The 17,468-nt window shown below is 37.9% G+C and overlaps 1 protein-coding gene across 1 annotated transcript in view; it reads left to right on the forward strand.

Annotated features, from left to right (window-relative positions):
* Positions 1 to 17,468, forward strand: part of tsnare1 (T-SNARE Domain Containing 1) — a 128,579-nt gene that overhangs the window by 64,257 nt on the left and 46,854 nt on the right. Inside the window, exons 3-4 of the mRNA XM_088006035.1 lie at positions 12,321 to 12,398; positions 13,234 to 13,303. Coding sequence (XP_087862161.1) covers positions 12,321 to 12,398; positions 13,234 to 13,303 — 148 coding nt within the window. The remainder of the gene's footprint in view (positions 1 to 12,320; positions 12,399 to 13,233; positions 13,304 to 17,468) is intronic.

Here is a 17,468-nt window from a genome sequence, read left to right on the forward strand (position 1 = left end):
TCCCAACGTTCTTCCATCTTGGTGGTTAAACGGAATCCCACCTGACCGTCTGCAACAGATGAAGCAGCCCTCCGTTGTTGGACCTGACTCGTCCATCGCTCCACATGGTTAGCTGCCTTTGATGAGCACCCAGGAAATGTGGGTCTGCTTTATTAAGCTGTAATGAAGCACGAGGCTGGGCTGGATGTGACAAAGCTGTGATGAACGCTTGCTCCTTCAGCTCCATGCTCTGCTGATGGGCAGTAAGTGGCCAAAGTGGGCCACGTGTCAGACACCCACGCTCAGATTAATGGACCAACTGAGATACCATTGATCCAAGCTTCTGTGGCCCTGCATCATAATACACAGCTGTGTTAACCTCAGCTTGAGTTTGCCTTGTAGATCCCAACATTACGTCCTGGGTGAATGACTGCTGCCCTTCTGATTGCCTGATGACTCCAGACATTCAAAAACAGTTGCAGATTAAACTGTTGATGCTTTCTGTGAATTCTGCTTGGAGACTCTGGGTTTTTAGAGAATGATGGTAGTTTATTGTGCGGTTATTAGGTAAAGATCAGGTTATTTCATTTCAAAGTTTACTTTCTGGCAAACCTCATTTAACCTCATTTATACTGCATGTTTGCTGTGACACACGCAGATCAGGTGACTCTAAGAATCGTCATATCAATACCACAGGTAAAACTGTGCATGAGTTTAGATAAATTTGTACGTCTGTCGTAACTATAAGAGGCAGATGTGTTAAAAGTGTTTGTCTTACTGAAATGGCACTGATTATCTCCAAGGAAAAACATGAGAACCTTCTGAACCTTACAAATCTTGTGTTTCTTTCAGGGTAGTTTTCTGGTAGATTTCAAGTAGCATTTGTCTAATTAGTTTCTGGTTCCGTCAGTGGAAATACAGCCAGTCATGTTTTCTGGGGAAACTCCAGAGAAATGGAGGACATAAAAGATCTGCAAAGATGTTTCCTCAAATGTATGGGTAGATGCATCTGAGCGACATCCCTGTGTGTTATGATGTGCAGTCTAGACTAGCGGTTCTCAACGTGGGCGGTACCGCCCCCCAGGGGGCGTTCAGAGGACGGCAGGGGGCGCTGGCGGACATTTTTACAAAAGGGGGGCGCTGGGATGCCTTTGGGGGCCGTTTGGTCGAAGGTAAACTTTACACCTTAAATGCACAACAATGCCAGTTTAGACTCTGAGCAACTTGGTAAAACTGTATTATGTAACATTAAACCATGCTTGGCTGCAACAATATACATGGCAGCTCTTCTTCTATTCAGTGTTTGTTTGCTTCTGTTAGCTTATTGGCGCAGCTCCGTTCTCCTGCTACTAGTAGCTAAAATCACGATACCCTCACTTTGTATCCCTCTGAAAAATGAACCCATTTAAATAAAGAAATCCCTCCATGGGTGATACCTCGATAGAGGGCGTTCATTTTATAGCGGTAACACCGGAGCTGTAAGTGGTCCGGTATGAAACGGGGGTGATGGAACAACACAGCACTTTTAAATTTCAATAATCAGAATGCAGAAATTGTTTCCGTTGTTTTAAGAGGTTTATGTCAGCCTGCCTTTTCCCCATCCATACGCTTCCCGACCGCCTTGCACCTTAGGGGCTTAAAAAAAAAAGACACGCACATTGCGCAAAACTCTGAAACAGGAGAAGCGGGACATAAAACGGAGCGACGAGCTAGATGTGAATTATGGCATAAAAACAGAGAATCCGACGCTGAACAGTGAAAAATCAACATATGATGTGAAACACATGACGTTTAGGCGGCGCAGCAGGTGATGAGTGAAGATTAATGATGGTCAATAAACGATAAAATAAATCTAGCAACAGGAAAGTGGACATAGCAATAAACCAAGAGAGGATGATACTAATCAAAGGAAACTAAATGGAAATGAATGAAGAAGAAAATGCAAGAATAAACTAAGAAACTAGAGTAAATACAGAGGAATAAACTGGTATGGCAAGACCTTTCGGGCAATACAGAATACTGTATGGCAAGAATAAACAGACACTATTTCCAGATAAAAAGTAAAATAATATTGTTGAAATGTCATGGGTTTGTTGAGACCACATCTAGTACTGAGAATAAATATATCTTACACACATAACAGTAAATAACTTATCACTATTCATGTTTTTAATTAGATTTGATTAAGAACCAGATTTGTTCTTTGTCATTTCTGTCCAGTAAAACTATTAATCTATAAATCAATAGAGAGGTCTATATGGAGATATAATCAATGTTTCTGTCTCATATTTCTATGGCATTAAAGGATCTGGAACTGAAAGCTCTGGTTTGCACACTAAATGCCATGTGAGTGAAGTTTTATGGATGATACTCTGATGTCCCATTCTCCTGAAGGCAGCACAGAACCACCAGAAACTGACAGAAACACTGAAGAGAAGAAGAGCTATGATTAATGTAGTTACAGTTCTATCCATGTTTTAATGCTGCAGAGCTCCATCGTTTTGCAAATACATCAAAGTTTAAACTGGCATGTTGAACATCTTTTATCTGATCATTTTGTGGAATATTTAACAACTAGAAAATGGCACAAAATAAGAATATTTTTTCCACTCTGATTGGCTGCTGTTAGGCCTACCGATTTTAACTTGAATGTTCATTACATTTTTCATAGACGCCTGTGAAAATAATTTCTATTACCATGGCTTTTTTGTTCTCTGGGAAATTATTTTGGATGATAAATACAGAAACAAGCATAAAAATCAAAACATCTACAATAGTGATAGTAATATTAATGATAAAATAATGGTCAGTGCAAAGTAGCCTGCTAATTTTTTTGGTGGGGGGCGGTGAGGGACCTGGATAAGGGCTAGGGGGGCGCTGGCCCAAAAAAGGTTGAGAAACACTGGTCTAGACCATCACTATTACAGACAAGCCTTTGGAGCCACTTTACCTCAGAGACTGGATTGAACTTTTTAGGACAATAAAAATGTCTGATCAGTGAGGAGACAACCAGTGACCCAGACTATAATGAGATGGGAGCTACTGATTAGACTCCTCTCTGATTTGAGAGTATAATTGTACAGGTTGCAGATTGTGTGAAACATGGCATTGATGATAATTTATCCCCAGCATGGCGGGGCTGTCGCCCAGTTCAGAACAAGACATGAAGACACTTTGCTTTGATTATTCTGTTCTTTTAAAAAGAGAGAGAGAAGCTAACTTTACTGATGATCATCACCTATAATCAGTTCACTGCAGTTTCTCATTAGCAATTTTAGATATGCTAAGTAAGAATATACTTCACAGCTTTCTTTATTATTTATTCATTTTTCCTCTGCAAACACTTGCTCTGATTAATTTCTCTGTGAATATTACATTTTTCTTTCTTTTGATTTTATTTACTAAAACATAAATAATAGTTAATGCTTTGTTATCAAATGTGATTAGACAATCAGTTATTTTTAATTGAGTTATTTATGTAATATTTTAGTTAAAGGGGAAGAACTACGTTTGTCTGTTTTTTCAGGCACAAAGTGCATTTTATTCCACTGTCAAGTAACTACAATAGTTTGAGTTTTAAAAATGCTGTATACATACCAAAACAAATGATATGTTTCTCTTTTTAACCTTTAAGAGGTTGAGAATCCAAAAGTGACAGAAGACAGAACTTTGAGTTCTGAAGGAACGAGTATAATTCTTTGCTGCTTATTTTGTGGGAAAACAGGATATTGTATTCCCTCTTGCTCAGTTTTACCAAATGTTAGTCAGCCAGAAAACACAGGAAATCTTTATGATCAAAGTAGTTCTGTCATTGTTGCCAAATTTTATCAATTTAATGTCTTAATCATACATAACTTTTGGTTGTCCATGCATCTATTTTTGACAAAGACTTCCAGTTATGATTATTACTGATTTAAACAGTGTTGCTCTTTAGACCAGAATAGCTTTTATACTGTTGAAGATAATTTTTTTCTGGTTAAGAAAACCTGAATTTCTCAGTTAACAGAATAAATAATTGAACTTCTTTATTTTACAGCACAGGGAATGTAGCAGCAGATGTAATCACAGATACATTATTATCAATTTTTATTATCTGACATCTGTTGCGCAGTGTTATTTATCTTATAGGAGAAACATAAATGGAAGATGGACGAGGTTTATGTTAAACGTGTGGTCATTCTGATTTAATATCAGTGTTTTTCAGTTGGATAACAAACCTTTTTGTATGTATATCATTACATTGTAACAGTTATCAGATCTTCAGGTACTCTGCAGTACCTGAAGAGTTTATTGTGGATGTGAAGTTAATGATGTTCAGTCAGAATGTCACGGTACTCGCACAAGTACTTTTCAAATGTCTTTTTTATGTTTGACTTTTGCCTGCCTGCCTCAATGACACACTAACATTTACTACCTTCTTTCTTTTCACACTGTTGAGTATTTTAACATGTCTATCATTTTGTAGATATGCACTCATGATGATATCAGAATGAAGATTATTTTGAGTAGTTAATAGTTTGCAGTATTTGCTTAAAATGTGGGTTGGTGTGTTTTTGCATGGAGCTTATGAGGGTCATGATATGTATTGCAGCTTCAGACCATTAACCCCACATCCAACCCACCTGTCATTTAGCCATGATGTTCTTCTGAACAAGAAGAATCCAGCCCACAGATTCCAACCTAATGACTCTGTCTGTTGCATGATCATTACTGCAAAGAGACTCTTCATCAGAGGTGGTCTTCCATGCCCATTATTCATTGTAATATACATGCTCCATATTCATTTTGGAACAATAGCTCTATGTAGGGTAAATTCTCAAAAAAATTAATCACAGGGTGCTTTGCGCATAGACAATTAAGGGAGAACATCAAGTTATGTGCTGCATAGTTCAGCCGATGGCCCCATCCAGAAAGTGTCACAGCTCAACAGAATGCTAGGCCAGCGGTAGCTTGAACACTGAGAGATGATAACACCAAACAATGAAATAATAGCAAATAATACAAAGTTTAAGAGGGGAAGGAGAATGCACAAAAGTGAGAAAATGAAAATGTGGCCATTTTGTTCTCCAGCAACCTAAGTCTATATCAGCATAGCTATAAAATCAACTCAGGATAACCAAGTGTATATCTCTAAATACAAGCTTTACCAAAATGAATAAAGTTTTCAACAAAATCTATTAGTTTTAAGCCCAGATTTAAAAGTAGGTCAAATATAACAACAGCATGTCTTACTTTAATGCAGTGGTTCCCAAACCTTTTCTTCTGCGCCCCCCCAGTGGTTTACAAACATTTTTTGCGCCCCCCCCCCCCACCCCCATGGATTACAAATGGCTGTTTGGTTGAAACGACGGGGGGGGGGCGCATCGACTTTTTTGGGGGCAAAATGAATGAACGTAGCTGAAAATAGACACCAACTTCGGTAGCCTACAAGGTACTTGTTAAGCTTAAGGTTCTGTATTGATATTAGCTAGTCATCTTTTAGCTAACATTACCTGCATCCAACAGCTTTACTCAACTCAGTCGGTTAGTTTGGAGGGAAAAACTGTGAAAAGTTCTTTGCGTTTTGCTGGTTTGCTGCCGTGATTCTAACACAAACCTGCGTAGCTCCGCACAGCAGCAGCAGGTCTCCTTCACAGGTGGAAACCCAGCGCGAGCGTCGTAGCGCTCATGTTGCGTTTAAAGGTGGCTCGGAAAAACAGGTTACAACATGTTAACAACGGATTAAACAGTTTTAACTGCTGATAAAAGTGACAGAGGACACAGATATGGGAAGTGAGGAAGCCTCTACTGTATCAAATTGACAGGAATAACAGAGAGTTGGCCATTCTAAGGTAAAAACCCAGCGCATACAGCTTCATGTTTTATTTGTTTCTCATCCAGACGGCTTCCCGCGCCCCCCCTGCAATGACACGGTGCCCCCCCTAGGGGGCGCGCGCCCCACAGTTTGGCAACCTCTACTTTAATACTTGAGGTCAATATAATGCCATTCAAATTAAGAGACCTGCTAAGTGGTTTGATTTTGGTTCAAACATGACAACTTCTGTTTTGTCTTAATTTAAAAACAGAAAATTTAAAGTCATTTAGGTTTATATGTCTTCAAGATGTAACCTACCTAACTAATTAGATTCAACATGATTTATGGAAGAATATACTTGTGTATCATCACTATAGCAATAGATAATTATCATATGATGTCTGTAATTTTACCAATAGGAAACATATAGAATATGTAAATCAATAGAATATATGCTATATAGAATAGAAGTAAATAGAACTAGCCCAAGTAACTTTCACTAGTTCATCAGCTCTGAAACATGACTGAAGCTCTTCAAAGCCGTCATTATCATTTAGATCAGGGGTCCCCCAACTTTTTCCTGCGAGGGCCACATAGCTGTTCCTTTCTCTGGTCGGGGGCCGGTCTTAGTTTTTGGAGAAAGAAACCTTAGAAAATTCTGTCGGGGGGGGGCTGCTCTGTCTTCGAAACTGTCGAGCGGGGGGGGGGGGGGGGGAGACGACGACGACCATAAACATAATATAAGGATAGACGCCACATGGACCGCTCTCGCCTATTGTCGCTGACGAGATTTAGGGCGGCCATCTTGGAGCGGTACTCCGCTCCAGTCAGCCTTATGTGTTTAGCAGGCACAATGATGTATCAGCGCATTTAATCGATCATAACACACTTTTTTGTTTCTGTAAACCATATTCAAACATCTATCAAAGCAACATTTATAAACAATTGTATTTTTAAGTATGTTTTTAATACATAGTTCATTATATTTAAATATGCTTAGTGGCTATAACAATAGAATAGGAATGGAATATTCTGATATCGATGTATGAAGAGCATATTACAAAGCACACACCCGTTCATAATTTATTTAATACATTTAGTAATATCAATACATATTTATATAACTATACAAACACTAATAAATAAAGATTAATAATGGCACAAATAAATAATGATTAATACTGAATGATATATATATATATATATATATATATATATATATATATATATATATATATATATATATATATATATATATATGTTTATATGTATATAATATGTTTTTCAGCCGACGAGTCCAAAATCCGATGTGAGATTCATCCGTGCTGCAGTGAATCCGTCTCTCTTTATAGATTTCTCCCTCTTCTTCCTCACATCGTGTCTTTAGGAAACTTTCAAAACAAAAACGGAAGATTTAGGATGTATCTTACTTTTGACAGAGTGAAAGAATATAAATAATAGTCTTTACCACCTGTGTAAACTTTGCCGGTGAATGTTATAACACATAATATAAGTTTTATAATATGTGTTATATTGTTTCATTTCTAATATAGGCCCTTGTGTCAGATAATCTAAGCCAATGTTAGAGAATAATTAATTTTTTTAGATTAACAGAATCTCAGTTAGCCTTCATAGCGGGGCTGAACCCGTATTACACCAAGCACTGTAGCTAATATTAGCTGGTATCTCGCCGGTGGACATAAATACAGTAAAGTAATATTCTAATCACAATATATACACAATAATATGTCCATCTTACTTGTGAAATGTTGTCTGTGGAGTACGGTGGCCGACAGGTGCAAATGCGCAGCAAAAGAGAAAACATGCAAACAAAAGAAAAGACACCCCCCCGAATCAAATGCAGCAAACAAAAAAGAAAACACCCCCGAATTAGAAAACACCCCCGAATCAAATGCAGCAAACAAAAAAGAAAACACCCCCGAATTAGAAAACACCCCCGAATTAAATGCAGCAAACAAAAAGAAAACACCCCTGAATTAGAAAACACCCCCGAATTAGAAAACACCCCCGAATCAAATGCAGCAAACAAAAAAGAAAACACCCCCGAATTAGAAAACACCCCCGAATCAAATGCAGCAAACAAAAAAGAAAACACCCCCGAATTAGAAAACACCCCCGAATTAAATGCAGCAAACAAAAAAGAAAACACCCCCGAATTAGAAAACACCCCCGAATTAAATGCAGCAAACAAAAAAGAAAACACCCCCGAATTAGAAAACACCCCCGAATTAGAAAACACCCCCGAATGAAATGCAGCAAACAAAAAAGAAGACACCCCCGAATTAGAAAACACCCCCGAATTAGAAAACACCCCCGAATGAAATGCAGCAAACAAAAAAGAAAACACCCCCGAATTAGAAAACACCCCCGAATGAAATGCAGCAAACAAAAAGTGTTGAAAACGGAAGTGCTCCAGACCACTATGGGGAGTCTAACAAAAAATAGCTGTGTCCGAATTCAGGCTCTGCATCCTTTCAAGGGCCCTGAGAAACTGATCCTTCGAAGCATAGACATAATAAAAGAGTACACCCTCCCCCCCACGATTGGCTGCTCCGGCGCAAATACACTTTGCTTTGCTCAACCAAAACAGCAGAAGATGCCTTCAGCACTGCGGAATATTGTTGATCGGATCGACGGACTACTGACGTGAGGGCTCGACAGACTTTTCGCAAGTAAGATGGACATATTACTGTGTATTTTTGTGATTAGAATATTACTATACTGTATTTATGTCCACTGGCGAAATACCAGCTAATGCTAGCTATAGTGCTTGGTGTTCAGCCCCCGCTCTGACAGCGAACCGAGATTCCGTAAATCTTAAAATGTTTCAGTCATTCTCCAACATTTAGATTATCTGATACAAGAGCCTACTATAGAAATGAAACAATATTATAAAAATCATAACATTCACCAGCAAAGTTTACACAGATGACAATGGCTATTATTTAATTATTTAACTCAGTCAACGTAGGATAACTCGAAAATGTCCCGTTTTTGTTTTGAAGGTTTCCTACGACGTGAGGAAGAAGGGAGAGACAGATTCACTGCACAGCACGGATGAATCTCGTATCGGATTTTGGACCCAATCTCAGCTGCTGAATCACTCTTAAACCAGAACTCGTAGGCTGGAAAACATTATATATATATATATATATATGTAACATAGTTAAAATGGTTGAGGTTAAATCCTGCTAAAATGCACCATCTGCTGGTAAAAAGTTGTATTGCATTCAACCTAGAAAGAGCGAGGTATTATGGGTAATCCTCAGAGCCATGAGGATCACTGACGAGGTAACGTGTCTCTGTCATGTGTTAAAGAAATATTATTAATGCATTTTGTGAAGTGCGTTTGTGGTTGTCGTTTTTGCATATTGTTGAAATATGTTCGGTCTGGGTCACGCTAGTTCTGTTATTATGTCGTTTTTGTCGTGTTTGAGAATGTTTAGTTCGTGGGAAAGTGCAGTGGGAATTTCCCACGTGGTAACATTATGGCTCCTCCTTGCAGGAGCTTGTTTTATGCCAGAGACTGACCTTACCTCCATGCCCGTTCTGTGAAATGCAGGTATGTTTTACCAAATCTCCTGTAGCAGATGGTTAGCATGACACTGAGTTTTATATTAACAGTTTTATACAATGATGTGGTTAATTTATGTTTCTGCACTGTTCTAAAATGCAAGGTTATATAAACTAAAACATAAAAATGGCATCCAGTAAATAAAATGTCAGCATTTTATTTTATTTTTCAGAACATTTTAATTAGTTACTTTATTTTCTCTAAAAAGGAGACTCACTGGTTGTCCTTTTATTGTAAAACAAAATCCACTATACGATCACTGTAATTTTAAATTATTTTATTGTGGTTATTGTATTATGGGTAATCCTCAGAGCCATGAGGATCACTGACGAGGAGCTTGTTTTATGCCAGAGACTGACCTTACCTCCATGCCCGTTCTGTGAAATGCAGATGGAGAATTAAAGAAACAGCTGATGCCAACTTGAGCAGCTCCTTGTCGTTCATTACCACACCGATAGAAGCCACCAAAACCACATAGGCCACATATATATATATATATATATATATATATATATATATATATATATATATATGTGTGTGTGTGCGTGCATAATCATGCATAGCCTAATGTATATTATTCAGTATTAATGATTATTTATGTTTGTATACTTATATAAGTATGTATTGATAAGACGAGAGCGGTCCATTAGGCGTCTGTCCTTTTATTATGTCTATGTGAGAAACGGCCCGATCTACAGAAGACGGGTCCTTCGAAGGCCACGAATATGGACGACCAGAAGAGAGAAGCTGTAGCCTCCGGCTAGCTGCCTAGCCTCCATCTCGGCGTTATGTTGCTTAGCAACCGTGACAATGTGAAGCACAGAGCAGCGAAGGAAAAAAAACGGACTCAGTTGTTTTTTACTCTTTATTTCTGTATTATTCTTCACCTTTTGTAATAAAGGTTGTTCCATAGTAAAAAGAAAATCTGTCTGATTCTAAAATGTTTAATGTATACAAGGGATATTATTCATTTTCAAATACTCTCCAGATCTCAGGTAGTAAGACATTACAGTTAAATAAACTATGTTTGAAGGCTTAACTTTAATCAGTCAAACCCATTTGCTCAGGAATAAATTAAATACTTTATTAATATCTACATGGAGCGCCCGGACAGCTTGCGAGTGAAGCTGGCTGTTAATGCAGCGGGAGAAGACATCTCCGAAAACGTCGGAGCAATATTGGAAGTAGGTGATTTATTAATGAACCGAGCAGATATTTCAGATCTACACATCTACATTCTCGCCTAAAAACATTGTAAAAAATAATTTTGTGTAATTTTAAGTGTAATACAGCAAAAATTATTTTGTCGCCATTGCTGCTTTTCTGAACACCCGCTTTAAAGGATGCAGAGCCTGAATTCGGACACAGCTATTTTTTGTTAGACTCCCCATAGTGGTCTGGAGCACTTCCGTTTTCAACACTTTTTGTTTGCTGCGTTTCATTCGGGGGTGTTTTCTAATTCGGGGGTGTTTTCTAATTCGGGGGTGTTTTCTTTTTTGTTTGCTGCATTTAATTCGGGGGTGTTTTCTAATTCGGGGGTGTTTTCTTTTTTGTTTGCTGCATTTGATTCGGGGGTGTTTTCTTTTTTGTTTGCTGCATTTGATTCGGGGGTGTTTTCTAATTCGGGGGTGTTTTCTTTTTTGTTTGCTGCATTTGATTCGGGGGTGTTTTCTAATTCGGGGGTGTTTTCTAATTCGGGGGTGTTTTCTTTTTTGTTTGCTGCATTTAATTCGGGGGTGTTTTCTAATTCGGGGGTGTTTTCTTTTTTGTTTGCTGCATTTGATTCGGGGGTGTTTTCTAATTCGGGGGTGTTTTCTTTTTTGTTTGCTGCATTTGATTCGGGGGGGTGTCTTTTCTTTTGTTTGCATGTTTTCTCTTTTGCTGCGCATTTGCACCTGTCGGCCACCGTAGTGGAGCCCTCACATCAATAATCCATCGACCAGAACAATATCCCTCAGTGCTGAGGCATCTTCTGCTGTTTTGATTGAGCAAAGTAGGAGGGTATACCGCTCCAAGATGGCCGCCGTATTTCCTGCGCCGGAGCGGTCCATGAGGCGTCTATGCTTATATTATGTCTATGACGACGACGACGACACATTCGCGCTTTTAGATAGATTTTTACCCAGAATGCAAATGGAAAAAACCGTGAGTGAAACGGTGACTGGTACTGACTAGCATAGACATAATATAAGCATAGCAGAGGGAGCCCACCCACACACACAGGGGAGAGTACGCCGAAAGGCCTTGGCCATGATTTGATCCCAGGAACTTCTTGCTGCCAGGCAACAACACTAACAACTGAGTCTGTCCCTTCCCTAGATAGAAGCTCTGCTCCTGAAAAAAAGATATTTTAAAAAATGAATAAGAAACATCATTTTAAAATACTACTACTGCTGAATTGCATATTTAGAATACAAACTGTACCTGACCATTACTGTTGTATTCTAATATGCATTAGTATCAGTAATTAGGGCAGCAGCAGAACGGTTGGATTAGTCACGAACAGCTGAAGCTTGTACCTGCTTATATAAGGCTGGTTTCATTTTCTGGCTAAAATGCAGATAAGAGGAGCTTCATAGCGTGGCTACAGAACTTCTTACTTTCATGTATATATAAACAGGGCTTTTGATAACAGACTAGAGTCACATGTCTGCTACTATGAAGAGTCCTGTGGTGCTTATTACTGTTTAGGCTCTGTTTAAATTTGTATTAATTATGTTCATATTGTGATGATTCTGGAGAAAAAACACGTCTTATTGTTAAACAATGCAAATGAGACATTTTTGTCAATCCACCTCCATTATCACTTGAGGAAGATGCCATAAGGTCTGTCATTCTGGTGTCTCTGAACAAACAACCAGATACTTGTAAACCTTGATAATGTGCAGTGATTTTTGCAGTTCTGTACATGTTTTAAGATGTTGCCTTTCTCAAACTGTTTTTTCTTCAAAGCCACACAGGTCAGCCCTTCAGAACTACAAGATGTGTTTCAAGAAGCCTCCTCCAATATTTTCCAGATCAACGGCAATGGTAGAGTCATGACTCACCACCTAAACTTGTTGTGGTTTGAATGTGTGTGGGTGACATGAAAACACACACTTCTTTAAACTCTACGTTTTATGCACTTTGTAAATGTCTCCTCTTTGAGAGTTTTTATTGACCTTGACTCATACCCCTCCAAGACTAGGAACTTATTTAGCTGGAAGTAATTATTGATCCTCATTGACAAACTTTAAGAAATTGTGTACTTTTCTTAAAAAAAAAAACATAAAAAAAAATAAATAAAAACAATAATCTGAAGTAAAGCATTAATGTTTAATTTAAGGAACACAGTGACCACAGCTGCAAGTGAATAGAAAAAATCTGCTAATACTTCAGACTCCAAGAGTTGCCTAGTTTAAGCCAATCAGCATGAAGGGAAAGAAATGGTACTCCTGGATTGACTGCTCTGTAAATGCCAGCCAATAACTTGCCAAGTCTCCTGTTTTGGCCGGGAAGCCACTGTATTTTACCCCTCTTACCCGCAGTGCTCCTGTATCAGTATTTTGCCCTAAATTTCCTGTATTATGAAATAATGATATTTTCCCCAGCTCCCATTCTTACAGTAGTCTGGATTGACTGGCTACTGTACACTCATTGTTCTATTAGAACACAACAATGGATTTAAATTTCATTCTGGAGATATTTATTGACAGGATGATTTTGTGATTATTAACATTACTAAAACAAAGTGGTAATTTTGAAAGAATTCCAATGTATTCTTTAAAAATATTAAGCTTGCCTAACTGATTCTTAAAGTGTCTGGAAGTGTGTGTGAGATCCTTTGATGTCCTCAAAAGTTTGTTTCATGCGTTTGTTTCTTCAGTTGTCACCTTGGAGAAAAATCTTCAGTCACTCGGTACTTCCAGAGATACAACAGAGCTACGACAGAGCCTGTGAGCCTCACACACACACACGCAAACACACACACACACGCACACACACACACACACGTCTGCATACACACCCTTGCTGTTACGGCTAAGCATTCTTATTTTCTCTTTGTTTTTAAAATCCTATTGATTGTTGTTTTCAGCCAAGCTTCTGCAAATGGCCAGATTCTACATTGTTGACAAAGTGTCCAATCTAAGATGATTGCACCCGTTTAAAATGCATCACCTCCTGCTGTTTTAGCTGGCATGTCATCAATTCCATCCAACAATTTTATGACAGCCTTGGAAGCTTTCAATGCTTGGCTGCTATTACTTTTACCTGTCTGTATTTTTCTACTGCATTGATGCTGTTCGATAAAAAGAGAAAGAAACAAGGAATCCAGTTGTTCCAAAAGATTTACACAGAATGATGCTTTTGTTCATTCAGTTGTAATCCAGATTTATGTATAAGTAGAGCCACCGCTTGTTCACAGTCTCTGTTAGCCCACTGTTTACAGTACTTGTAATGTTCACAATCCTATGCACTTTTTTTATATTTTATCACATTTCATTTCATTGTCTGTTTTTGTCATGTGACCAACATAACTTAGTGCATAATTTTATAGTGATTTTTAAAATTTTCAGTAGTTTTTGTGGTTGTCTTTACTCAACAGTAACAGAAACAAAGGAGAAGACAGGCAGTAAATGGCCAACCCACTAATTGAAACTTCGGACAACATGACGACTGGCAGTGTTGATACACGGCTTAAACAAAACTTTAGTTCACTCTAGGAGAGCTACCATCTCGCCCAGCCACCTGAACCAAATGAACTATTCATCAGAGAAAGAGTCAAACATCCCGTGTTAACAGTGGAAGAGCCTGTTGATAGGAACACTCATATAATCTGGTCTTCAAGGAGCAGAGACAAGAAAAAAAAAAAAAAACAATTCCAAAAGAAAATCATAACAAGTTCCATTTTTGTTAATAATCCTGAACATTAGACACAATACTGTCTAAATTAAAAACATGTACCATTTCTCTAATACACAGTACTATGAATTAATAGTTAATCTGCAACAACCTAATATCACCTCAAATTTACATAGACAATAAATGATAAAAAACAATTTTTTTACAGCAGGGAAAAGGTAGAATATGCCACAGATATTTATTCACACATTGTGTTGATGTGATTCTCCACCTCATCCTCCTCCACTCTTACACAACCAGCCAGCATCACTTTCCCTCTCAAACCCACATTAGTGTGGGGTCCTGTTGCTTTCCGGCCATGCATGAGTAATTGTAGGTGTATATTTCATCTGAAATGCATATTTAGATGTCACGTGGAATCCAAACCTGCACCTTTGTGTATGATAGCAGTGAAGTGGGCTTTTTCTTTTATTAGTCTTTATGATATAGAAACAGTTAGGTACATTCCTGGTGAACCAGGAATCACAAGTTAAAAATGTCTCATGTAAATCTTTAAAGTCTATGAATGAATGTTAATATTTTTTTTCAGTTAAGATGTGGAGATATTGTAGATGCACAGAACAAACTTTACAGAACTTCAAAGATGTGTCCCTCTGATTCTTATTTTTCGTATTTGGTAAACAGTGGAAATAAATCTGGAATATAATCTGCTTTTTGCTACAAACTGACCTGATCACATTGTTCACCCAGATTCTGCTTCAGATCATTCCGCTGCCATCAGATAAACTGAGAAGAAGAATTCTGAAAGCTGCTTGATGTTTTCAGCTAAGATATTGACTGGGCTGCTGTGATGAATTGACTCCACTTTTACGTTGGCAAGGTGTCATCATAGTACTCTTGCTTTTTGTGACTTTAGTCATTGCTTGCTTTTAAAAAACATTTTGATTTGTCAGGTGAATCGATGCGAGTGCAGCAGGCTGAGAGAAGCAACTCCAGCATGTCTGTTAAAGGATCGTCAGAGCTCAGAAAATTGGACACTATCAGTTAGAATCCTGAAATTATGACCGCAGTCTAAGAACAGCCAGCACTCCTTCATCGTGCTCTGCAGAATGCAGATCCCACTCGATGCCTCCCCCGAGCCTCACACCTTCCCCTGCAGCCAGCTGCTCCCAGCTTCCCTCATCACAGCCAGCCCAGCCCCAAAGGAAAAGCAAATGGCAGACACACAGGAGAAACATACGACCAGAGTGGCTGATTGAAATTTGCAGAATAAGCATCTCCACTTTCACCATGCTGTTTATAACTGGAAGCAGGTAGTGGCAGGACTCTGACCAGGTGATTTCCTGCTGGGCAGTGATGCTGTTCAGGTCCAGAGAGGTGAACGGGATCTGATTGTTGTGAGTGGGACTCCTGCTGACGCACTGATGAATCATTACAGATCAAAAGCACCAATGCACGGGTCAGACAGTATTTTTAAATGATAGCTGACATTTTAAAGATATCTGTTCTGTTTCTCCCAGTGACTCCAGAAAACGGTTGGTTATTCATTAAGAAAGAGCTGATTAATTCAATTAAAAAGTTTTTTTTTTATTTATTTTTTTATTCATCTCCATCATAGATTACTGTGTTATTATAGAAAATATAGATTTCACCCAACCCAACAACCAGTGGCGATAGGCACCAACCACCTGCAAGCCTACAAGGATAAGTGGATATAGACAATGGATGGATGGATAAAGCTTTATTTTCATTTTCAGTCATTCTGTTGTAGATTTGCTACAGTGTTTGGGATTATATTCCCAAACTGTTCTTCATTCCAGGTTCAGCAATTAACAGAGTTTGACTTCTGTTGTTCCATAAAAATTCTATTGACTACTTTTTGACAAATGTCAAATAGGTGTGATTTAAAAATTGATACAGCTTTACATTGTTCTGATATTTACTGAAAGATTTCTTTCTCATTTTTTATCATAAATACTGAGTTGAATGAAAAGCTGTTTAAAATAACTGACATTTTCAAGTCTTTATTTCCATTTATTATGATGATTTATGAAAGTTTGCTTACAACTGACAACAAGACATGTAAGACTAGAATATTACATAAGAATAAAGTAATACTGGGTGTGCTGTGGTGGCGCAGGGATTAAGCACAACCCATGTATGGAGGCCTTAGTCCTCAACGAAGCTGTCGCAGGTTCAATTTCCGGCCTAGCAACCTTTGCCGTATGTCTTTCCCCATCTCTTATTACCAACTTTCCTGTCAATTAACTATCAAATAAAGGTCACTAGAGCCAATAAAGCCTTTCAAAAAAGTAATACTAAAATGAAAAATATATTTAATATTATTACAGGTTATTTTCAAAAGGTAGTTTTAATTTTAGAAATGAATGCATATCATAACTTATTAAATACACTGCTCAAAAAAATAAAGGGAACACTCAAATAACACATCCTAGATCTCAATGAATGAAATATTCTCATTGAATACTTTGTTCTGTACAAAGTTGAATGTGCTGACAACAAAATCACACAAAAATCATCAATGGAAATCAAATTTATTAACCAATGGAGGCCTGGATTTGGAGCCACACACAAAATTAAAGTGAAATGTTCCCTTTATTTTTTGAGCAGTATATATATATATATATATATATATATATATATATATATATATATATATATATATATATATATATTTTTTTTATTTTTTTTTATTTTATTTTATTTTTTTTAACCGACAGACCCAAAGTTATGTTGACAAGCGTCTTCTGTGGTCTACCGGTCCTTCCCCTGCCATCAGTTTTATGGGATCAATATCTGAGTAACCATAACTGAACCGTTTTTGTGTAGCAGCCCATCTCTGCACACCAGACCGACACAGTGTCAAGTCAGGAAAATTGCACGGAGGAGTGATGTGTGTATTGTAACCCCAGGACGACCTGACAGCATGGATATTTAATAACAGTCTTAACCTGACTTTCTAGGAGACATGCTGCAGTTATGAAAATGGTTGTACGTTCTACCTCTTCCCTGAGCAGATCTTGTCACAGACAAAAAGCAAACATGAAAGAAGCTTCAGAAGAGTATGAATGTTACAATGCTGAGTTAGGTTAATCATCACTATGCTACTCAAAGGAAATAAACCCATGTTTAAGAAAGCTACCTTTCTTAAACATGGGTTTATAATGAAATTAAGCTTTTAAGGATATAAATGAATAATTAGAATGGTTAAGTCAGGATAAGCTGTTTGCTTCTTAC

This window comes from Poecilia mexicana, unplaced genomic scaffold (genome assembly GCF_051168715.1).
Source record: "Poecilia mexicana isolate PSO_F unplaced genomic scaffold, ASM5116871v1 scaffold_6, whole genome shotgun sequence".
Classification (NCBI taxonomy): Eukaryota; Metazoa; Chordata; class Actinopteri; order Cyprinodontiformes; family Poeciliidae; genus Poecilia; species Poecilia mexicana.